This window comes from Arvicola amphibius, chromosome 4 (assembly GCF_903992535.2).
Source record: "Arvicola amphibius chromosome 4, mArvAmp1.2, whole genome shotgun sequence".
NCBI lineage: Eukaryota > Metazoa > Chordata > Mammalia > Rodentia > Cricetidae > Arvicola > Arvicola amphibius.
In genome coordinates, this window is record NC_052050.1 from 15,610,275 (window position 1) to 15,626,859 (window position 16,585).

General features: G+C 50.7%; 1 protein-coding gene across 1 annotated transcript; it reads right to left on the reverse strand.

The window, feature by feature from the left end:
• Positions 1–318: 318 nt before the first annotated feature.
• On the reverse strand, positions 319–11,940 carry LOC119812858 (angiotensin-converting enzyme-like protein Ace3). Its single transcript, XM_038327856.1, has 15 exons — positions 11,807–11,940; positions 11,581–11,717; positions 11,046–11,204; positions 10,714–10,801; positions 10,444–10,587; positions 9,490–9,681; positions 9,310–9,407; positions 9,050–9,222; positions 8,499–8,722; positions 8,209–8,353; positions 5,790–5,888; positions 5,493–5,615; positions 3,036–3,220; positions 2,169–2,548; positions 319–706 (listed from the first exon to the last, which is right to left on the reverse strand). The coding sequence occupies exons 1-14, from the start codon at positions 11,892–11,894 to the stop codon at positions 2,190–2,192; spliced, it is 2,214 nt and encodes a 737-aa protein (XP_038183784.1). The 5' UTR covers positions 11,895–11,940; the 3' UTR covers positions 319–706; positions 2,169–2,189.
• Between the last annotated feature and the right edge of the window lie 4,645 nt (positions 11,941–16,585).

Genomic DNA, 16,585 nt, shown 5'->3' on the forward strand with positions numbered 1-16,585 from the left:
GAATGGATCTAAACTGCCTATTAGCAAGTGACCACTGATAAATGTGTCTGTGTCATGATTAAAAATGAACACACTAGAAGAAGCAAATTGGGGCGGAATGAAGTTTATTGAACAAGGTTTTTTGTTTTTTGTTTTTTTTTTTTTTGAGAGAAGGCAAAGAAGGACCACCATTCATTAAGCATCGTGATGGACTTGAAACTTTGCAGAAAGTCCCAAGATCAATTTTGAGCCACGTCTTCATAGCAAGCATTTAAAGTGGAGCATGCACAGGCCTAAGGATGGCATCTGTGCATAAGGACTGAACTGGGTGATGGGAAAGGTGAAAAAGCAGAAAAAAAACCAATAACTAATAAACAGCTCCCAATACTAATTTGAACATCCAGATTTAATTGATGGACAGCTAAGTTCTTAAGCAGTTTGATGTTCAGAAGGAAATTAGAAGACATTCAAAGGAAACATTCTGGCAGAAATAAACTTTACAAAGTGGATGGGGTAGGGGAGATGGCCAAGGAGGTTCAGCGAGGCTTCTGCTGTGGTCCAGGTGAGAGGCAGGGAGTCCCCTGCGGCTGGATGTGCCTTTGCCACGCAGAGTCGCAATACCTGGTGGGGGACCTCGGCCACAGTGGCTGAGAGATGAGAGGGCTGCCAAGTGTGGCCTCCTGGGGGGGCAGAGGTGTCTTGGCTGTCCCTGAATGTGGGAAGCAGGCTGTGGAAGAGAGGTGGGGACAGTGTCTCTCTCGCAGTCAGTATTCAGGCGGCTGAGCTCTGAGGATGCACTCAGGCAGGGAGCTATTCATTCAAACATTTTCCCAGTCCCCACTGTGTACCAGGGCCTGTGCTGATCAGAGACATTACACAGAGTTCTCCTGGTGTGCATTAAGCCAAGTGGATCTGACAGCTAATAACCAGAACAAACAAATGCATTATAGTAATAAATAAATAACAGGATCTATGATAGAGACATCAAACAGGGTGCTGGAGTAGGAGGAGCATGGGGAGTGGGTCTGGAGATCTGGGTAGAGAGAGGAATCAGGGGATCCCACTCATTACTGAGTCCTCTCAACCTATGATTTGAGTTCAGATAGTATAAGGAAAGCTGGTCTCATGCTTAGGCTAACTGGTGTCTCTCTTCTGAGGCTCAGGTTATAATCATTTCCCCTCAAACCTTCCCTTTTCTCTGTCAAATGCTGACTCCCAAGCTTCCCAGGACTGCCTGGAACTTTGGCCCTAACTTATTTGAAAATATTGAGTGAGGTATCACTGTGGTCAGGAGGCAGAAGGGAACAGGTTGAAAAGGGAGGGTTGAAAGGGGGCCCTTCCACACTTTCACAAAATTACCCTTAGAACATCAGATCCCAAATGCCCTCCCTCATGGCTGTCTTCTCCCTTCCCCCATTGGGCCTGGAAAGGTGCTGTTTGCCCTGTACTCGCTCTCCAGGGCAACGGGCCAGGCAGCAGGTGTGTGTGTGTGTTGAACAAGGCTATCTCCGGAGCGGAGTGACTGGAGATGAGCTTTGTTTAAATATTAAAGAAGTCAATCATTAATCATGCCTGGCTCAGTGCCCAGCTACCCACTGTCTCCATTCGTGAGGGCTGGCCTGGGGTGGGGAGAGCGATGGAGCAGTTTGTGAGGTCACTTGCATTTTAGGTGGTCAAACAAAGAGCCTTTTTGGGGCCTGGGTTATGCAAACTGAAAGGGCTTGACAGAGGATCATTAGAGAACTGTAGGCTATACACAGAGCACAGGACTCAGGAGCCGGGCACCAGCAATTCATAAAGGAATGCCTAGTCTCACTGAAGGGCAGTTCCTAAGCAGACTGCAGCAGGTTCTTTTTCTAGGGATTCCTTGGATCCTGTAGCCCTAGGTACCCCATAACTAAGTGCCTGAAAAAGGAAAAAAAACCAAGGATGTAAGGAGAGTCAGTTCTCAGTATGACTTGGCGGAGAGGCTGTTTCAAAGGAACACAGCCACTGACTCCCTAAAACCGCCATGTCTGAGCCACTGTGAGAAAGAACAGTTGACCTGGAACCCAGGACACACATAGATCCCACGTGGTCACAGATCTGCCACAGCTGCACCCCATGACAGTTGGCACTATGCTTGCAGACCATCTCCTCCCTGGCCTGTCTGTCTCAGCCACCCCCCTGCTATTTCCCCCCAGCCTCACCAGTCTCTCTGGTGGCTACTCCTAGCTCTGTGACTCAGTTCTCATCCATGGAGGCTTCCTCCTGTGTTGGGTGAGCATCCGAATGAGCAGGCCAATAAAGCACAGGGTGAGGACGAAGCAGAGACCCAGCAGGATCCACTGCTTTCGGGCTGCCTTCCGGGGTTCCATGGCTATGCCCAGAAAGTAGGTGTAAGGCAGGGTGCTGAGTATCATTGTGTCCTTGTCCAGTGACTGTTTTTCCAAGTAGCGCAGCCTGCAGCCTAGCCCCAGGATGAGGAGGAGCATGACTAAGCTTACGCTTAGTAGCACCCACTGCCCCAGGTAAGCCTGCTCAGGGTCCAGCATCATCCCCAGGAACCTCACTTTGTCTGTGCTTTTCTCTGTGGAGAAAAAAACAATAATAGAAGCGTCTTACAGAGCAAGAAAGGCTGGGGAAGGAGTCCTAGGGTCCCCTGTGGGTGCCAGGAAGGAGCTGATGACCACTGTCTTCTCTCTCGGTCTCAGGCCACAGGTGAGGGAATTGCCTTGTAGCGAGGGAACAAAAAAAAAAAAAAAAGGAAGAGAAGATGTAGGTGGGTGGGGAGATGTAACCCACAGAGCTCAGGTTGGGGGCTTCTGCCCACTGACCAGAGGCCAGCAAGGCAGTCTTGGCTGGATGATGTATAAGGAAATCATAGAGATAAGAACTGTGTATGGACCATGGAAGTGGCTGAGGTTGTCCCTGGCCTGGAACATTTGGGGTTTACTAACTCTACTGTGCTGGCCCATGCCAGGCCATAAACTGACTAGAGTTTAGGATTGACCCAGAGCAGGGTAGGGCAGGGCCTCAAGCTGCATCAGAACTAGGGCCAAAGTTAGTTGTCCAACCTTCAAAAGAACAGCTGTAGTCTGGCCAGCCAAGGATATCCCCCTGCTTCACATTCTCATTCACCAGCCAGTTCAGCAGCGGCTTGAAGTAGGATTTGAAGGACTTGGCGGATACATTGGACTGTCCAGTCATCTCCTTTAGGACCTCCTGCCAGGGCCGGCTGGAACCCAGCTTCAGGACATCCCTGGGGGGAGTGGGGTCATCTGTGAGACCATGTGGGAGTGTCAGAAGGTGCCACCGGGAGCCCTCAGTATACACGGCTCTAACTTCTGACTAGGACCCCAGAGATCAGCACAGTAGGTGGGAGCAAGATTCACCTGGGGTGACACTCAGCTCCATCCCTGTAATACCCTGGACAAATAACTCATCTGAGGCTCCGTTCTCATCTCCATAAGTGGAGGTAGCAAGACAGGGTGGCTAGCATTCTGGGAAGCAATAAATTCCAGCTCTTGCTGCTGATTGGCATTAGTGTTACCGTGGGCATTGTTATTCTCAACTCAAACAGGCAGCCAGCCTGAGCCTCTTTTTACCCTAATGTATTTGTGATAGCTACAGCCCTTTGGTCCTTCTTGGCCACACAGGGAAGGATTGAGAGAATTCAAGTGACCATGGGAGGTTCTCTGTGTAACACCCGCAGTGCTGCACAAATATCAGCTGTCTTGAGGCACACCCAGGACTTGGTGGCAGATGGCAGGCTCGTTGCATTCACCACGGGAAGGTGCAGAGGGTGCCAAAGCCAGAGCTTCAGGCTCCTTACCCTGACCTTGCCAAAAGCAGCACTGGGCAGATGCTGACATCTCTCAACCTGTTGTTCCAGGGTCTAATCGGGAAAGAGATGGGACTTGGAAGCTTAGAGGTCACTGTATGGGGTATCCAGGTTCAAAACCCAGCAATGCTACTTAGAGACTGTATAACCCTAGGCATTTAACCTCTCTGAGCCTTGGTTTCTTCATCAGTAACATGAACTCCCATAAATATCTGTCTTTCACAGGACCAAGTCACACGATGATGAAGGAATTTGTCACTTGCCGGATTTTCGCATGCTACTGGAGCCAGACGTGGGAACTGAAAACCAGTGGATATATAGCAGAAATTATGGGATACATTTGCCTAACATGTGATTTGCATGGGTTTGATTCCCCAGCATTTCAAAAAAAGAAACCAAGGAAGAAAGGAAAGAGAAAAGAAATTGCTGAGGGAAAATCTTTTTGGTTTTTCGAGACAGAGTTTCTCTGTTGCTTTTGGAGCCTGTCCTGGAACTAGCTCTTGTAGACCAGGCTGGCCTCGAACTCACAGAGATCCACCTGCCTCTGCCTCCCCAGTGCTGGGATTAAAGGCGTGTGCCATCACCTCCCGGCTCTGTTAAGATTTAATACTAGAGAATAAGGCACAGAGCTGTTAAGAATAAAATAAGAGGAAAAATAAATCATGACTCCTAGCTGATTCAAGTTTTTCAGATGTTGGATTCTGGGTATAGGAAAAAGCTAGGGTGGGCTAAGGTCTCACTAGCTGGCTTTGAACTCAAGATCCTCCTGCCACAGCCTCCTGGCTGCTTGTGCCACCACACACAACTGAAAGAATAGTGTTGACCACTGAGAGTCTGCCTGTGTAAAAACAGCTCTGTGGGCAGTGGGATGTGTGACCAGAGCCCAACCACAAGCCGCTAATAAAGGGCTGTCCCGCTGGTCAGCTGGGCACTGCCTCACTCTCCAAAATGACAATACAGTCCATAGATGACACCAGGACCATCATGACTGGGAGACTTTAAGAAACTATGCAACCAGGGTCCACTTCCACTCTCTATTCCCATCAGAACCAGCCCGGTACTTGCATGGAGGATGGGTCCAGAAGGCAGAAGCACATGGACACTACGTTAGGCAGGAGACTTGAAAAGAATCTCCCTTTTTTTCTGCTCTACTCCCTTCCCTGTGAACCTGGGGAAACCTGAATAAACCTTCCAGATTTAGTTGCTTCGTGTTCTCTTAACTCCCAATCACCTTTCCCCATACCAGAGCCCATAAATATCTCAGCGAACTGGGACTTGGGTCTCTGGCTCCTCACACTTGATCATTTTGTGAAGAAACTTTCTTTTTTTTACAAAATGAGCTCTTTCTCCCGTTAGGCTATTGAGTGGGCTGTCAAGGCAGGCCTGGTAACGCCAACTTCCTGCCCCCTTCACTTCCAAAGTCCCTCCCTCACCTCTCCTCCCTTTTCCTGCACGCCACTCTGACGTGAAGAAGACACATCTTTTTCTTCCATGTCTGCATTTGTTGTCTGGCTGGACTTCCTGACCCTCGACAGATTCACTAAAGTCTTCTCTATTTCCGGCTCCTTTATGGTATTAGAGGATTCATTTATGATGTGGTCTACTGCCCCCTGCTGCACACAGGGTGGCTGAGCAACCCTGTTGTGAGACAGTGGGAACTGAGTGGAAACGAGGGGGGTGTGATGCTCACCCCAGCATCTTTCCAGCCACCTTGGAGTTGTAGATGTCACACCGGTGCAGAGGGCCTGCGTGACCTGCGGCCCTGCACAGCGCTTCATGAAACTGGAACTGGAGGACCAGGCTGAGGAAGTACCTGGGAGGAGAAGGAGAAGGCCACTGCAGAGGGGAGGTCAGACGTGGGAACCCCAGACCTGCTGGCCGTGCAATGGCTACAGAAGCCCATCTTTGCACTTTCTGGAACTTCTCCACCCAGTCCCCATATCTCCCAGATCCCAGCCAGCTCTCCCAACGGGGCCCAGACCTTTACCGGATATAGGGCACGCTGGCAGGAATGTGGAACTTGGCCCCAGGGTCGAAATCTTCTTCTGATCGAGTAGTAGGTGGGCACAAGCCCTGGTACTTCAACCTGGTGGGAGAGAGAGGGGGGCTTGGCCCTGGATCCTGAAAGGTTCTCGGAGCCTTTTCTTGTTTGAAGCATGTGTGTGTGTTCAGCCAATCTGGGCCTGCCTTGCAGAGGCTGTTCTGTGCATTTTCCTCGACTAAACACATGAGAACACACCAAGGCTCAGGAATGGCAGGAACGGTGGTTAACAGTGACTGAGCATAAGCCGGGCGACGGTGGCGCACGCCTTTAATCCCAGCACTCGGGAGGCAGAGGCAGGAGGATCTCTGAGTTCGAGGCCAGCCTGCTCTACAAGAGCTAGTTCCAGGACAGGCTCTAGAAACTACAGGGAAACCCTGTCTCGAAAAACCAAAAAAAAAAAAAAAAATTTAGTAACAGTGACTGAGCATGTCAGCTGCTCTTCAAGTGGACTCCCTGTCTCCCTCCACCGGCCTGGTCTCTGTGGAGATGTCAGCAAGGGACTGAGTGAGGTCAGGTGTTTGCTTGCGTCTGTCCTAATGATGGAATTAGACTACAGACCAGGAAACGGGTCATTTTATCTACACAATGCTAAGAAGAAAACTGAAATCCAAGCGTGGTGGCGCACGCCTTTATTCCCAGCACTTAGGAGGCAGAGGTAGGCAGATTCCTGAGTTCAAGGCTGGCGTGGTCTACTGAGTGAGTTTCCGGACAGCCTGGGCTACATAGAGAAACCCTGTCTTGAAAAACAACAACAAAAAACAAAACCAAAGGCAACAACAGAAGTGTCCCTGTGCTGTTGTAGTATTGACTGTTCCCATTTTACAGAACAGTCAGCCAAAGTTTTAAGGCCTGGGAACTGGTAGCAAGACCCAGGAGACAGTCTCTGGTACACTTCAGTCACCTGGCACTCTGGTGGGGGGTCCTCTGAGCTGTGTGACTGTGGGCACCACGCGACTGAGGGAATCTGAGTTTTGTCTTAAAATGGATGGAATGCCCAGCTTTGGGAGGGATGCCAATGGAAAGGTTCATTGCTGTATTGTTGGCTCATTGGCTCCGACCAGACCCTGAAGTCAACAGGGTAGTGGGGCTTCTTTCCTGAGGGTGCTCTTAATGACCCAAGGAATGGCGGCCCTCAGTCTGCCCCTGGGTTCCATTGGCTGGTTGATGGTGGACATGGGTGATGGAGGAGGGAAAGGGGCCCCTTTGGGTGTCCTGATGGCTGGTGTGGCCACACTTGGAGGACACAGGCCAAGACACTGCTGAGCACACAGTCCGGGGATCAGGAGTGGCAGGACTAATGGAAGAACATGTTAGACTGTGGTATGACCTGGGCTGGTTATATGACCTCTGAGTGTTGGCTGCTGAAAGCTCACTGAGCCAGGGCACCCGATAGGGCAGTTGCAAAGATCTAAATGACCACAAGGGCCTGGTGCAGAGCTGTATATAGGTCACTCATGTGACCAGAAATCTTGGACTTGGTAATCTGACTCCTTATGGACATGGAGAAGCCTTGGTTATGGGTATTTTCTGTCCGATCTGCTTAACAGTCACTGAATTTTTCTGTAGTTTGGGGGTGCTAAGGTTCCAGCATGGATGTGTATTGGGGTGATGGCCTGCCTCTCTCCCATGGGAACTCTTTCCAGCAAGCTAAGTGCTCAGGCCTCTCCCATCCCTCCACCTGGCCTTCTGTGGAGGGAGCAGGCAGCAGGGGCCCGCTTGTTGATCACTGTCATTTTCTGGGCTTTTTCTTTTCTTTTTTTTTTTTGCATTTGTCTTTTGAAGACAGAATCTCACAGAGGTCCAGGCTGACCTCTGTAAATGGAGAGTTTTCTCCATCTTGCATGGTTTCCCTCAGCCCACCAGTCCCCACAGCCACTGATAAGACAACCACTCAGAGACACATATTCATAGCATACAGAAGGACATCCTACATCAGACTTCCAACTGGCTAGGTAGCCAATAAGTTGCTGTACCTTGCATGTCTGCAAGACCCTGTCCTCTCCTCCTGCCTCTTGATCCTCCTGCCTCCACCTCCCAGGTGTTAGGATTACAGGTATGGGCCACAACAACCAGTTACCACTCTGTTCTCAAAGAGGCCTAGTTGATTTCACGGTGTGAGATTCCTGGTCACTCACAGAGCAGATAGAGCCACTGCCAGGGCCCCCAGTTCACAGATGAGACAAGTTAAAAGACCTGCTCACTACTGACACCAGAGTCAGAACGAGGCCTTGCAGCCACCATACTGGCTCTATGCGTCCAGTCTGTATGTTTTTGCCTGGTAACGGCTAACAGCACACACGGCCTGGCATCCCCAGGTTCCTAGATCAGCATTGCACTCATGTCGAGCATCGACCGTCCCCACCTGAGGTTCCACCACTCCTGGTTGTAGATGCTCTTCGTAATAGTGCCATCAAAGACCTTCCAACGAAACACGTCTACCATGTAGCTGAAGGGGATGAAGGCAATCTTCTCCAGGGCAATGCCTAAGAGGAAGTTGACCTCCTCCTCTGGGGTTGGGGTCAGGGCAATCAGGAGGCAGCTTCTTGGTCCTCCCTTTCTTCAACATTGCCCTGAGGGCTTTAGTCCCCCCTCAGCCCTAGCTGAAGCCCCAGGCTCAGGCTGCCCTCCCATTATCCCTTTGGTCCCCATCACCTGAATCCTGGTGCTGTTGGCTGAGCAGACCTCTGCTGAGCAGGTGCTTGTGGGAAGAGGCTGAGAGGGTAATCACTGACCCCACAGCCTCTTCAAAGGCTGGACTGGCACCTTCTTGGTAGATTACAGAGAGGTTCTGGAACTGCAAGAAGTACTGGATATGGCCCATCTGGTGGAAGATGGAGAGCAGGTCTTCTATGCTCACCTCGGTGCACTTCTTTATCCTAGGGTTAAAGGGTAGGGGTCAAGGAGCATGGGGATGCCCTGGGGACACTTAAAGCTTCTTCATTCAAGCTTCATTAAGGCATTGAGGTCATCAAGCAGGAGACCAGAGGGCCTTGGCTACCATGCTTTCCCACTCTGGACCCTATAGCCAACCAGTGACCATGTGTGCGAGTCCCCGAACCCACCTTCTCTTTCACGCTCCTGAGTCTCACCCCCTTTTTCCCAGCCCTGCTCTCCCCTGCCCACTCCTCGCCACATGGCCAGTGGAGAAACAGAAGAGGGGTGAGCGCAGGATGATAGCTGAAGACCACGCTGACTGTAGACACCTGACGTCGTTGCCTTTGTAGAAGTTCCAGGCTGAGGCGTGGCACTCCACCTCCCGCCCGTCAGTTGGCTTCTCCAGCATTGATTTTACCCAGAATTCAGATGGTGCCGGCAGCAGTCCCAGGGAGGTAATGAAGATGTTAGCCTCCTGAAACATTTTTTCAGGCTTCCAGTGCTGTGGGGAAAAGAGTTGCCATGGTTCTGTCTGCCCATTTGCCTAAGGGGACTGTGGGACAGGGACATCCAAAGGCTCAGCACTGACCTGGTTCTTCATGATCTTTGTGACATCCTCAGGGGGCTTTTTTGGGTAGGGCAGAACTATGTCTAAGATGTTGTCCCAGGACTGGGCCCACATGTTCCCTGGAAAGGGGAGGAAGGGGCTAAGGGGGGAGCAAGATTGGCCTTCCTTCTCATCTGCGTCCACCACCAGCCTGGCCCTTACCAAGGAGATGGGCAGGGATGGGGCCTCGCAGGTCGATGACCTCAGGCCCGTAGTAGCGGAACAGTGAGCGGCGCACGTAAGCATGTAGGTTCAGGTAGAGTGGCTGCAGCTCATCAAAGAGCCGCTTCAGGTCTTCCTCCAGGGTGTCGGACTCATACTTGGCTCTCCACAAAGCCCCCATGTCTTTGTACCCTAAGATAGAAGAGACTCACTGGTGCTCACCATAACACCGTGCATCCAGTGAGCTGGCAAGGAGACCTGGATGTGCCCTAAGGAAGCGTCTCTACCCCCTGCTCCTGGAGGGGGGTGATCTTAGGCATGAACACAACCTCCCCAGGCATCACCCACTCTAGACTAGCTCAGAGGTAGAAAATATCTAGTGGCTGCCACAGTGGGAGCTCCTGGTCATGCCTTGTAAGGTTCTCTCCTTTTCTAGGGCCATGTCCTGAACCCTAAATCACACAAAGCCCTGTGGTCATGTGGGTTCTTTCTAATCTCCTAAAACCCTGATTTCCTCCCACGGTGACACAGGGTCTCTGTGTGGATACTTTCTTCCTGCTTGTCTGTCCCGTACTCATCTTTCCAACAGGGGCAAATGTCAGAGAGACCTGAGCATATATTTGAAGCTCTCCTCGTCCCCCTGGCCTGAGCATCCCCTTCCTCCATGGCTTCATAGTAAGCATCATTAGAGATGCGTGTTTGCTAGATGAGGCTCACCTCCCAGTTGAGAAAGTCCACGAGGCAGACATATGTCCTTTCACTTAGAGCGTCTTAGGGTCTCCCCAGCACCCAGCCCACAGAGCGGGGTCTATCTTTATTAGCAGGGCTCATGTCCCCCTGCCCCCCCTCCTCTTCCCCTGTCCACAACCTTCTACTGTTGCCTGCACCCTCTGCAGCATAGGCTTCTTTCTTTTCATGGCCATTGACCCAAGACATTATGCCCAGCCTGCTCACCGTTATATTGTGCAGCCTTGTTGCTAAGGTGGACATAGTGCTCAAACACAGGACGGATCTGGCGACCCACGGCATCCCGCCAGCGCTTCCAGGCCCACAGGAGCTCCTTCTCGTCCCTGGAGGTGGCCATGATTTCTTCGAGGTCTATACCCAGAATAGGAGCCACATGGGATGCCATGCCCACCTACCTCCACTCTCACCCCCCCCTTAGGTGCCTCCCCTCCGGGAAGGGAACACAGTTGAGGTCAGGGGTGGGGCTTGGTTGCTCACCAGGCTCCAGAGGCAAGCAGGGACCCTCATCCAGACACACCTCAGCTGTACTATACGTTGTCTCCATGTAGGTCAGGAGTTTGTTGTACTGGAGGGGACAGGTGTCACCCAGGGCAGGCCCATGCCCTTGGGCCCACTCCCAACACTAGCCCCACCAGCCAGGAGAGACAGACCTGGCTAAAGTACCCCTCCTCCTCTAAAGGAAGCTCTGGTTCCACCCCACCAGCATCCCCTCCTGCCCCAGAGACACTTGGTTCCCAGTCAGATCTAACCCACCCTCCCCCGGGGCTGCAGGAGTGTGTGCCTTGGAGACCTGGGGCTCTGTCTATCACCTCCCGGAGATCCTCCGTGGGCAAGGCCGACTTGTCTATGTTCTGCAGCTTACTCAGCATGCGCTTCACGTCCGGGTTCTGGAAATGGTCTGTCTTAAACAAGCGGGCTCGACTACCAAAGTACAACATGAACTGAGACCTCTCCACCTCCTTCTGAAACTGCAAACAAGGTGATCATATTGGTTGTGGCAGATGGGGGATGAAGTATGGGTCCCGCGCTGAATTCTGAGGCCACACCCTCAAAGCCCACTTTAAGGGTCCAAAATCATTGAAGATTTGCTAAAAGGGAGAGGATGCTAAAGTCCTTAAAAGGAAGGAGGTAAAACTTGCAAGGGCAAATAATCCAGAAATTATTATGTAAAGAAAATTCAAGGCTACTGAAAGGCCTGGAGCTTGTGGTCCGTTTTGACGTGTGTTTTGGAGTGTTCCTCTTTCCACATATTATGGACACAGGGCAGGAACTATGATCCCCAACCCCCAGGATCACTAAGAAGATCAAGGGGAGGGAGGACTTGGGGGGTAAATGGTACTACACCATGTTCTTTCGATTTCGCTTGGTGATGTTGGTGACATAGTTCCAAGTAGCCTCCATGAACTCGTTAAACACAATCCGGGCTGGCTGCTCATAGAACTGCAAGAATATCTTTGCTTGCGTTTCATTGTAGAACTCGTCTGCAGGGAAGGGGGTCATGTGGGCCTGCGAAAGGGACTGCCCCTTCCCAGTCCTCTTATCTGGTCCTTCCTTCCGGTCCCAGCCGTACCTAAGCTTGGCTGTCCCGCAGTCCTGAGCCACAGCAAGAGCTGCCCGCAACAGAGGAGCACAAGTAGGAAGGTCCAGGGCAAGTCCATCTTGTTCCCATGACCAAGAGAACAGCAGAGCAGGGAGAAGCAGTGGCCAATCACGAGTCAGCTCCATATTTGTGACATCAGGGGCCAAAGGGTCTACCGCGGAATGTTAGAACTAGAAAGATTGCCTACCCGGCCTCTTGCGCAACTGCCCCCATTATGCAGGTGAGGGACCTTCTAAGGTCCAGCAGAGTCCAGTCATGTGGCCTGGCAAACACGGCTAGCTAGTGGCAGAGCTAAGAGGAGAATTTGACTTTTAAGTCAGAACTTGTTTTATTTTGTCACTTTTCCCTGGGGTTGGAGGAAACCTTGGGCTTTGGCTAGGGACTGTTGAAACATCCCCCTTCACAGACTGGGGTCACTTGAGTAAGTGGGATGTTGGATGGATAGATGCTTAGATGGATGGATGGATGGATGATGGATGGATGGATGGATGATGGATGGATGGATGGATACACGGGTAGAAATTACATTTTTGGGTTTTTAGATTCTTTTTTTTTTTTTGGTTTTTTTCGAGACAGGGTTTCCCTGTAGTTTCTAGAGCCTGTCCTGGAGCTAGCTCTTGTAGACCAGGCTGGCCTCCAACTCAGAGATCCGCCTGCCTCTGCCTCCCGAGTGCTGGGATTACAGGCATGCGCCACCACCGCCTGGCTCGGGTCTTTAGACTCTTAAGATGAGGCTTTAAGCCTCATCTTCCCAGATTCTTCTAACTTCTTTCAGGCCCATATTTTTGGCTTTTTTCTCTCAGGAGACACGCGATTGACTCCAGGGCTCCCTTGCTCTTCCCCTCAGACTTGATTCTGTAGGAGCCGTCAGGCCTCTGTGGGGTATAAAGTGTGGTTGCTGCCCTCCGCTCAGGGTCCATGTCCATGAGTACCTGAGACTGGTTTTCAAGCCGACCGAGAGACCCCGTTCTCTGCAAGCTCTTGGTATTTGGGAACACGGTCCAATCTGTTGTATTTTGGGATTTCTTTCTCGGACTCATTTTCCTGTACCTGCAGACTCTTTCTACCCCGTGTTTCCTCTATCCTCAGCCTAGGCCCACCCACCCCTTTTACATGTGCTGACACCATGACCATTGAAATTGACCAATAACCCCACCCCAAATATTAGTCATTGTTGTCAAGACATTTACAATCTAAGGAAAGAGGGCTGGACTGGTTAAACATACAGGGAAGTCCTTCTTGCTTCAAGTATAAACTATATCTTGCTTCAAGATAAAGCAGGATGGAGCATGACAAGAGCCCTGTTGGAAAGAGCATGAGGTTCTGCATCGTTGAGATGGAGTCTTGCTCTGTCGTCTAAGGCTGGTCTTGAACTAAAATGTTTCTGCCTTTACCTGGGGAATCCTGGAATCAAAGGCATACATCCCCATGTCCAGCAAATGAAAAATGCAGAACTGAGCTAGAAAAGGAGAAAAGGGGGCTTTCCAGACAGTAGACAAAGAAGACAGTGGAGAAGTAAGCAAGGACTGAAGCCCTGTGGCCATGTGGGAGGTCACAGTGCCTCTGCCCCAAAGCTGCAGACCTGGTGTCTGGATTCTGCAGCTGGCCACCTCCTACAGTATAGATGTGATCTCTCCCATTAAGTAGGAAGCCAAAAGGCTTGATTTCTTTTTCCTTCCTTCCTTCCCTCTTTCCTTCCAGCCCTGACCTCTTTCTTTATAGGAAGGATCTCTTGGGGCCTAGTCTAGCCTTGGGCTTACCAAGCTGAGGATAGCCTTGAACTCCTGAGTCTCCTCCTAGCTCTCTAGCACTGGAGGCATCCCTGGTTTATGTGATGCTGGGGATTAGGTCCGAGCTCTGTGAATGCCAGGCAGGTACTCTACTGACTGAGTGGCATCTGTCCCTTACATAAACAGCTGACTCAGGAGTCAACCTTCTCAAACGGAAGAGAAAAATCTAGGGTCAGTTGTGACTACAGTAGCCAGCCCCACACAGGACCTTCCAGGGACTGGGCATGATGGGGGACTTTCACCAGCACAGTCTTTGTGACAAGCCCATGAGGTAGGCACTTTGATCGAGATCCCGTTCGGATGGAGACAAGCAGAGGGGCTAAGGAACATGCTCACAGACACACAACTGACAAATAATAGCAGCTGGACTCAAATGCAAATGCTCAGTGACAGAGACAGTGAAATGGGGCGGATCCCACTGAGGAAGGACCTAGAAGTTGTCCTCAGACCTCCCCGGTATACTGTGGTAAGCAATTCCCAGTAAATAAAAGCAATTTAAAACAAAATAAAACCCATGAATGAGTTGTGAAAAATATGTACTAGCCAGATGATCAAGTATGGTGGCTCACACCTGTAATTTCAGTACTTGGGATGCCGAGACAGGAGGATCACTACCTCCTCTTTCTCTGCCAGCTTTCAGGTGGACCCCACCCTGCCTCACTCATCTGAGGAAGCATAAACAGGAGTTTGAACAAGTGTAGTGCTTAAGAATATTGGCAGATGCATAAGACCCTGGTACTCAGGAGGCTGAGGCAGGAGGATTGAGAATCTGAGATTCAGTCTGGAATACATAGTTAGACTCCTTTCTCAAAACACAAAAAAAGTCCAAAACAACCATGTTTCAAAAAGTGCCGAGGGAGGACTAGGATGATGAGTCAGTTGGGAAAGTGCTTACTCTGCAAGCATAAGGACCTGAGTTCAAATCCCCAAAACCCTTGTAAAAGCTGGGCACAGCAGTGCATGTCCAGATCTGGCAGGACCAGCAACAGTAGAATCTTTCGGACTTCCTGGCTGGTGGCTCCTGGTTCAGAGAGAAACTTTGTCCCAAAAACTAACGGGGAGGGGGGGTGCTGGTGAACCACTCGGTAAAGGTGCCAAGCCTGACAACCGGGCCCCACACAGTAGAAGGAAGGAACCAACTTCTGCAAGTTGTCCTCTGACCTCCACAGCGGCCCATGGTATCTGCATGTGCACGTACCCTGCCCGCTGTACAATAAAAATAAGGTTGGGGGGGGGGGCTGGCAAGAGGGCGCAGTAGGGTAAAGGTCTTGCTGTACAAGCCTGAAACCCGAGCTCTGCCACAGAACCCTTTGGCAGGGAAGAACAGACTTTTGTAAGTTGTTTTCTTCTGGGTGCTGGAGCATGTGAGCACACACGTGCACGTGCAAACACACACACACACACGCACACACACACACACACACAGAGTCCAGTAGATAAGACTTGGCCAGAGTAACCACATGGAGAAATTCTTTGCCCTCAGTCTGAAGCTCGCGCAGTCCTTTGGGTGAAGGCTGGTGACCTCACGTTGCCCACAGCCCTGAAAGGCAGCACGAACCTCTGTAGTTTATAAAAATAGGAAACGAGGTTATGTGACAATGACCTTTGTCTGGCAAACAAACTGCAAAACACAGGTTGGGAAGGGGGTGGGGTGAGGAACTAATGTCTGTGGTATACATACGGATTGGAACAGTCTGGAAGGCATGTTTATAAGTTTCATTGTCTTGCTGAATTGCAAATGTCTACTCTCTTGCAAATCCCTCAATTCCATATCCTGCACAGGAGAGGCCTGCACACACACACACACACACACACACACACACACAGACACACTCATGTACATACACGTGCACAGTGCACACACATACCACACACACACATACACACTAGAGACTGAGCAGTAAAAACCAGGCTAAGGATATTAGGGGCCAGAAATAGGAGCTGTGAGCCCTACTAGGGTAAAAATATCAGCAAAGCCTAGGAACAGTTTGGGCTGAGAGTCCTAACAGAGGTGGGACCAGGCTGGAAGATTATGTCCCAGAAATCTGACCAATTTCCACTCAGTCAAGAGCTAGATTTGATAATTAAATACCTGAGAGTAGATGCATTTATGGTTTTTTTTTGGGGGGGGGAGACACACACAGCAAATACAGTGGTATTCTATTTACATTATCCTGTTTATGTATTGGGGGAAAAGGCTGGAATGAGGCACACCAAAGTGTTAGCAGTGTTTGAACTTCATGATGTTGCTATCATGGGCTTTTATTCAGAGTTTTCCAAATTTCCTACATAAATATGTAGAGAAAAACTGTTTTTAAAAAGTTCCTTAAAATAACACTCCCCAAAATCCAAAAGAAGGCTCAGAATGAGGCTATGCGTTCTGGGGTGAGCAGGGGGCCTACAGCAGTGACTCCACGGTGTGGTCACTGGTGATTGCTCTTTTCCCTGGACAGTGCCTGTGTGATGTGGCTCCACCGGGGAACCCCGGCTGTCCAATCATGAAGGGGACAACAGAGCTGGTGTGGCTGGAGTCTAAGTGACTGTGGGGTTTTGGCACGCTCAGTGAGTCAGGTCCTGTAGTAGAAGGGCACCCAGGACCTTGCCCCCGAGACAGCCACACAGGGAGGGGTCAGTGTGGACCAGGATGCATGGAAACAGGGTGAGCCCTTCATATGCATGCACGTGCTTCCTTGGTGACTGCGTGGGTGGGAAGTGCTTGCTGTGGCAGGACCCAGGTCACCTCACCTGGGCTGCCAGGAAGGCTGGTGGGAAAGGTTGTAGGGGATGGGGGTATCTGAGAAGGTGGCAATTGGTAAAGAGGCCTACTGGACTGTCCTGTCCTGTCCCTGACTTTCCCACAAGAGACACACAGACTCAGGTGTTGGGGAGGACCTTTAATGGTATTCACAGAGACTGGATAGGGAATTCCATGTTAGAAGCTGGGTATCCAGAGAATGAG

Excerpts from the sequence above, each read along its gene's own strand:
- LOC119812858 (XM_038327856.1), bottom strand. The coding sequence starts at position 11,894 with ATGGACTTGCCCTGGACCTTCCTACTTGTGCTCCTCTGTTGCGGGCAG. Across the intron at positions 11,718-11,806 it reads TGCGGGACAGCCAAGCTTAG|ACGAGTTCTACAATGAAACG; the intron begins GTACGGCTGGGA and ends CCTTCCCTGCAG. Across the intron at positions 10,588-10,713 it reads CTGCTTGCCTCTGGAGCCTG|ACCTCGAAGAAATCATGGCC; the intron begins GTGAGCAACCAA and ends TTCTGGGTATAG.